This window comes from Passer domesticus, chromosome 28, assembly GCF_036417665.1.
Source record: "Passer domesticus isolate bPasDom1 chromosome 28, bPasDom1.hap1, whole genome shotgun sequence".
NCBI classification, from domain to species: Eukaryota; Metazoa; Chordata; class Aves; order Passeriformes; family Passeridae; genus Passer; species Passer domesticus.
Window position 1 is genome coordinate 3,459,939 of NC_087501.1, and position 7,491 is coordinate 3,467,429.

The window sequence follows — 7,491 nt, forward strand, 5'->3', positions numbered from 1 at the left end:
AGATTAAAAAAACCCATTGCCTGGGAAAAAAACGTAATTAGAAAAACATCACCTTGGAAGGAAAAATACAAAAAATACACAAAAAAAAAAAAAAAACCACAAAAAAAACAAACACTGCCTGGGAAGGAAAAGTATAAAAAAAATACAAAAAACCCCAAGTGCCTGGGAAGGAAAAATACAAAAAAAAATTTAAAAAATACAAAAAATAATTACCCTGGAAGGAAAAATATATTAAAAAAATACAGAAAAATCCCAAAACGCATCTCCTGGAGACGGCTGGGAGGGAAACCACTTCCAGCAGAATCTGGAATCTCCTCCTGTCCGTTCTCCCCCGCGGCTCCGGAGGGATGCGGAGGAGCCCAGCGGACGATCCGGGGACGCTGTCGCTGTCGCGGGGCCCCGGGCGCTCCGCGGCGTCCCCTCCGCGCCCAGCCCGGCACGAACGCCGCTGCCTCTGGCCATGTCATGCCTTAAAATAGCTGCTGCTCCATCCGCCTCCCGCAGCCGCGGCAGCGAGACATGGCCGACCGCGGCTGATCCCGCCGAGCCCCGGCTCCCGGCCCTCGCCCAGGTACGCCCGCCTCGGCCGGACCCTCCCCGCCGCTCCCGGGGCGCGGAGCCCCGGCGGGGATCGCTCCTGCAGCCCGCGGGAGGAATGCTGCGTGCTACGGGGTTATTGCTGCGTCCTACGGGGTGATTCCTGCACCCCACGGGGTTATTCCTGCGTCCTGCACCCTTCCCTGCACGCCGAAGGATCATCCCTGCACCCCATGGGATGATTTCTGCACCCCATGGGATCATTCCTGCACCCCACGGGATGATCCCTGCACCCCATGGGATCAATCCTGCTCCCGACGGGATCAATCCTGCACCCCACGGGATGATTCCTGCACCCCATGGGATCAATCCTTCTCTCCACGGGATTATCCCTGCACCGCACGGGATCAATCCTGCACCCCACGGGATTATTCCTGTGTCCCACGGGATTATTCCTGTGTCCCACGGGATTATTCCTGCGTCCTGCACCCCTCCCTGCACCCCACGGGATCATTCCTGCATCCCTCACCTGTCCCTGCACCCCACGGGATCATCCCCCCCATCCCCCAGGACCATCCCCCATCCTCCAGGTAAATCCCCCATGCCCCAGGACTATCCCCCCCCCATCCCACGGGATCATCCCCCAGGACCATCCCCCCCATCCCATGGGACCATCTCCCCATCCCCAGAACCATCCCCTCCCTCTCCCAGGACCATCCCCCATCCCCCAAATCCACCCCCCCCCCCCCCATTCCCCAGGATCATTCCCCCCATCCCACGGCTCCATTCCCCCACCCCACGGGACCATCTCCCCATCCCCCAGCTCCATCCCCCCTATCCCACGGCTCAATCCCTCATTCCCCAGCTCCATCCCCCATCCCATAGGACCATCCCCCCCATTCCCAGCTCCATCCCCGCTCCCAGCCGGGCACAGGGGCGGGGGATCCGGGATAATCCTGCGGGGTTCAGGATCCCCGGCTCTGCCCCCGCCCGGGGCCAGCCCTGCCCGGGAGGTGCCGGGGGCCGCTCCCCGCTCCGGCCGCGGGGCAGAGCCTCTCCCGACCCTCGGGGGCTGCCGGGGCCCGGGCTGGGTGGGGATGGTTGTTTTCCCAGCCAGCTGTGGCCATGGGAGCGCTGGAATTCCGCCGCTCCAGCCCTCCCCACCATCCAGCCGCTGCCTCCGGCGCTGCCACCAAGGTCACACAAGGTTCCGGGAGCTCGGCCCTGCCCGGAGCCTGTCCCGGCCCCAATTCCCAGCCTGGAGGAGCCCAGGCTGGGTCACAGCAGGAGCAGCCGGCCCTGGGCAGGGCTGCGGGTGCCAGGCAGGGGCTGAGCAGGGAAGGGACAGGGGGACATCCCCGCGTCTCCCTGGGCTCCCTGAGCTCCCCCCTGCCCTTGCCGCGTTTCTCTCTGCGTTGCCAAGACATGGCTGGAGGCTCTGGGGGCTCCTTGCTCCTCCTCGGCTGGCTGGAACCCCGGGAATGTCACAGGGTGGGGACCGAGGGGGTCCCGGGAATGTCACAGGGTGGGGACCGAGGGGGTCCCGGGAATGTCACAGGGTGGGGACCGAGGGGTTCCCGGGAATGTCACAGGGTGGGGACCGAGGTCTCGTCGCGTCCCCAGCCCAGCCGGGCAGCGCTGCGAGGAGAGGCTCAGCTGCTCCAGGGCAGCTCCAGGGCAGCAACAGCGAGGTGAAAAGGAGAATTTCTCATTTCTCCTCGTGAGGGAGGGGCAGCAGCGAAGGGAGCCCCAAAAAGCCGCTCTGGCCACATCTGGCAGGGGAGCTGCCCGGCCTGGCAGGGTCCTTGCAGATGTGTGATGCAGGTCCGGGAGCAGGGCCGTGCCCTGCAGGAGCTGCTGCTCAAAGCAGCTTGCTCATGCCTGCAGTTAACCCTTCGCAGCCCACAGCAGCCCCGGGTGCTGCCGAGCAGGGCCCCTAGAGGGTTGATCCTGCCCGCCCTCCCCGTGGGGATCTGTGCCGGGGCCAGGCTGCCCGGTGCCATGTGGAATCCTCCACCTGTTCGGGGCTTTTCCTGCCCGCTCCTGGTGCCGTGCCCAGGCCTGGCCGCCTTTCCTCTCCTCCCAGTGCGGGTTGGCAGCGCCAGCCCCGAGCTGGCAGCGTCCCCTGGCAGCAGAGGCACGGGAGGGGCTCCTGGGCAGGGCAGCTCCTGCCAAGGTGGCCTCAGCCCAAAGCCGTGGGGCTGGAGAGACGCTGGGCCTCCGAAGGCTCTGGCAGCTGGAAGTTCTCCCCAGCCCTGGCAGCTGGAAGTTCTCCCCAGCAGTTTTCCTTCTTGGAAGTCTGAGAAATGCTACTTGTTTTCAAAAGATTTTAAAAGGTTTATTCAAGCCTTATCAAACAATACAGCAGAAGACTGGATAGAGAAAACATTACAGCGCTGGGAGCAGGGGATTTTCCCCACCATGTGCTGCTCCACACAGTGGAGGTTTTGCCTTTTAACCCTTTAGCCCCTCCCAAATTTCTGTCCAGGGGTGTCATTAAACCTTGATTGGAGGTCAGCTGTTGCCATGGTAACGAGCCAACTCTCCCAAATGTCCCAAACCCAGGGCACCCCATAATAAAAACACAAGGGGGTTAAAACATAAATATAAATCTATAAAACTTCCCCTAACACAAATCCATGCCATTTACCCTTTAATTGTGAGACTCAGCCATGGCATTGCTCACCTGTCACAGCGGGGATGTAGGGAATGCTCTGGGTGGGCATCAGCAGGGTGGGACCTGCCTGCCCTGGGCCAGATCACAGCACCACACAATCCAAAATCCCTGAGGCTGGAAAAGCCCTCCAGGATCATCGAGTCCAAGCTGTGCCCTTGTCCCCAGCCCTGTGCCACCTCCAGTTGTCCCTTGGTGACTCCAGCACCTCTCTGGGCAGTTCCTGAGCCCCCTTTCCATGCAGAAATTCCTGCTGAATCCACCCTGAGCCTGCCCTGGCCCAGCCTGAGGCCGTTCCCTCTGCTCCTGTCCCTGGGATAAGATCCCAAATCCCCCTGGCTGTCCCCTCCTGGCAGGAGCTGTGCAGAGCCACAAGGTCCCCCCTGAGCTCCTCCTCTCCAGGCTGAGTCCCTTCCCAGCTCCCTCAGCCCCATTCCCTGGACACCCCAGCCCCTCACAGAGCACTTTCTCCTGACAGCCTCTCCTCTGCTCCCTGACAGGACCGTGGGTGGCAGCAGCAGCACAAGTGACCCCCAGGCCCCCGTCCGGCCTCCCCGTCCCCACAGGCATGCCTTGTGGGGCTGGGCAGCGCCCATGGCTTTCCTGTCCAGGCTCTACAGGAGCAGCAGCAGGTCCCCGAGCCGCGCCCCGCGGGACGAGCGCGGCAGCCACCCCATCCTCAGCGTCTTCGAGCTGGAGCGGCTGCTCTACACCGGCAAAACCGCCTGCAACCACGCCGACGAGGTGTGGCCAGGCCTCTACCTGGGAGACCAGTAAGTGTGGCTGAAGAGACACGCGGGATAAACAGAATCCACGCCCTGAGGTAGTCATGGAGTGGGGATGTGTGTCAGAGCCTGGCACACGTGAGATAGGTCTGTGAAAACTTGTGCCCCGAGCTTCGGTCTGTGTTTGAGGGTGCCAGGACGAGGGAAGAGATGAGAATCTTGACTCCATGTTTTATTATATTATATTATATTATATTATATTATATTATATTATATTGCTATACTGAAACTATACTAAAAATAATAGAAAGAAAGGATGTCCCTCCCTGCTGTCCCTGAAGAGATTTCAATGGGACAAAGGAAGAAGGAGGTGGCAGAGCCGTACAGGGAGGTCACAGGTGGGGTGTCCATGGAGCAAGGGCGGTGAGATCTCCACAAAACCCACAAAAACCAAGAATCAAAAATCCGTCAGGTTTTTACATCCAGCTCCCTCAGCCAGAAACATTTACGCAGGACAGCCTTTCCAGTGTTCTGGGACACTTGTAGTGCTCTGAGGTGTCCCTTCCCTGCTGTGCCTGCAGAGATTTAGCTGGGACAAAGGAGGAAGGAGCTGGCAGGGCTGTGCAGAGACAGTGTCCATGGAGCCAGGGCCGTGAGATCTCCATAAAACCCAAGAATCTCAAAAATCCCCCAGGTTTTTACATCCAGAAACATTTATCCAGGACAGCCTTTCCAGTGTTCTGGGACGCTTGTAGTGCTCTTGAGCTTTCCCTCCCTGCTGTCCCTGCAGAGATTTAGCTGGGACAAAGGAGGAAGGAGGTGGCAGAGCTGTACAGGGAGGTCACAGGTGGGGTGTCCATGGAGCCAGGGTCATGAGATCTCCATAAAACCCAAGAATCTCAACAATCCACCAAGATTCATCTCCCTCAGCCAGAAACATCCAGGACAGCCTTTCCAGTGTTCTGGGACTCTTGCAGTGCTCTGAGGTGTCCCCTCCCTGCTGTCCCTGCACAGATTTAGCTGGGACAAAGGAAGAAGGTGGTGGCAGAGCTGTGCAGGGAGGGTGGCCATGGAGCCACCATAAAACCCAAGAATCTCAAAAATCCGCCAGCTTTTTACATCCAGAAACATTTACCCAGGACAGCCTTTCCAGTGTCCTGGGACGCTTGCAGTGCTCTGATCTGTCCCTCCCTGCTGTCCCTGCAGAGACATCGCATCCAACCGGCGGGAGCTGCTGCAGCTGCGCATCACCCACGTGCTGAACGCCTCGCACTGCCGCTGGCGCGGCGGCGCCGACTACTACGAGGGCACGGGCATCCGCTACCTGGGCATCGAGGCCCACGACTCCCCCTCCTTCGACATGAGCCCCTACTTCTACCCCGCCGCTGACTTCATCCACCAGGCCCTCAACGAAGGTCCCGGGGCGAGGGGAGGGGGAGGAGAGGGAGAAGGGATGGGGGGAGCGGCCCTGGGAAGGTGGGGAGGTGGGGTGGTGGTCTGGTGGTGGTTGTTGTTAAGGATCCTGGGAAACAAAGGTGTTTTGAGGCTGGGATGGTGTCCCATGGATGGGACCATCCTAATGGTGTGTCCTCATGGGATGGCTCCCATGGTGTCCCTTGATGGGATCACCTGGATGGTGTCTCTTCATGGGATAATCCCAATGGTGTCTCCTTGTGGGATCACCCCAATGGTATCTCCTCATGGGATGACCCCCAATGGCATCCCCGGGATGGGATCATCCTAATAGTGTCTCCTCATGGGATGACCCCAATGGTGTCCCCTGGATGGGATCACCCTGATAGTGTTTCCTCATGGGTTGACCTCTGTGGTATTCCCTCATGGGATCACCCGGATGGTGTCTCTCCATGGAATAATCCCAATGGTGTCTCCTTGTGGAATCGCCCCGATGGTGTCTTCTCAGGGGATCACCCTGATGGTGTCTCCTTATGCAATGACCTTGATGGTGTCCCCTGATGGGATCACCTGGATGGTGTCTCTTCATGGGATAATCCCAATGGTGTCTCCTCATGGGATGACCCAATGGTAAATCCTCATGGGATGACCCCGATGGTGTCTCCTCATGGGATCATCCTAATGGTGTCTCCTCATGGGATGACCTCGATAGTGTCCCCTGGATGGGATCACCCCGATGGTCTCTCTTCATGGGATCACCCCAATGGTGTCCCCTGAATGAGATCACCCCGATGGTGTCTCCTCATGGGATCACCCCAATGGTATCTTCTCATGGGATGACCTCAATGGTGTCCCCTGGATGGGATCACCTGGATGGTGTCTCTTCATGGGATCACCCCAATGGTATCTTCTCATGGGATGACCCCAATGATGTCTCCTGGATGGGATCACCCCGATGGTTTCTCCTCATGGGATGACCCCAATGGTGTCCCCTCATGGGATCATCCTAATGGTGTCTCCTCATGGGATGACCTTGTTAGTGTCCCCTGGATGGGATCACCTGGATGGTGTTTCCTCATGGAATGACCTCAGTGGTGTCCCCTGGATGGGATCACCTGGATGGTCTCTCTTCATGGCATCCCCCCAGTGGTGTCCCCTGCACGGCATCACCCCCTCTGCAGAGGGCACCGTCAGGATGAGAGCACTGTCCCCTCAGGTCACAGCCCCGGCCTGTGTCCTGAGCACTGCTGGGCCTGTTCTGTCCATTTTGGGCTGTCAGGACCCTCTGACACCCTTGGCCACGAGGTGATCTCAGTTCCTCACAGGCGTCACCCCCCACCAGCTGCTGCCCACCTGCACCTCAGCTCTGGGTGCTCCAGGGCACAGCTGGGTGCTCAGTAGGATTTTTGGGCTGAAAATGGGGGGGTTTTGGCCTGATTTTTGTGCTGAAAATATGGGATTTTTGGGCTGAAAATATGGAATTTTTGGCCTGATTTTTGGGCTGAAAACGTGGGATTTTTTTGCCTGATTTTCGGGCTGAAAATGTGGGATTTTGGGCCTGATCTTTGATCTGAAAACGTGGGATTTTGGCCTGATTTTCGGGCTGAAAATGTGGGATTTTAGGCTTGATTTTTGGTCTGAAAACGTGGGATTTTTGGCCTGATTTTTGGGCTGAAAACGTGAAATTTTTTGCCTGATTTTCGGGCTGAAAATGTGGGATTTTTGGCCTGATTTTTGGGCTGAAATCGTGGGATTTTCCTGGCTCTGCCGTGACGCAGCCGCCGTGTCCCCGCAGGGAGGATCCTCGTGCACTGTGCCGTCGGGGTCAGCAGGTCGGCCACCCTGGTCCTCGCCTACCTCATGATCCGCCACCACATGCCCCTGGTGGAAGCCATAAAGACGGTCAAGGACCACCGCGGGATCATCCCCAACCGCGGCTTCCTGCGCCAGCTGGTGGCCCTGGACAACGCCCTGCGGCTCAAGAGGAGCTCCTGAGGGGCTGGCACTGTGTGAGCTCTGCCTGTGGGTCCCCCCAAAGCCTCCCCCCAGCTCAGGGGGTCCCCCCGTGGTCCAGCCCAGACCCTCCACCTGCAGTTCTGCCATGGCCTCCTTCCCAGCCCGCTCGCTCCCAGACGCCTCCGG

General features: G+C 58.9%; 1 protein-coding gene across 1 annotated transcript; it reads left to right on the forward strand.

Annotated features, from left to right (window-relative positions):
- Nucleotides 1–431: 431 nt before the first annotated feature.
- Nucleotides 432–7,491, forward strand: DUSP26 (dual specificity phosphatase 26). Its single transcript, XM_064400518.1, has 4 exons — nt 432–571; nt 3,712–3,984; nt 5,143–5,351; nt 7,145–7,491. Exons 2-4 carry the CDS (start codon nt 3,806–3,808, stop codon nt 7,342–7,344), a joined length of 588 nt encoding a protein of 195 aa, XP_064256588.1. The 5' UTR covers nt 432–571; nt 3,712–3,805; the 3' UTR covers nt 7,345–7,491.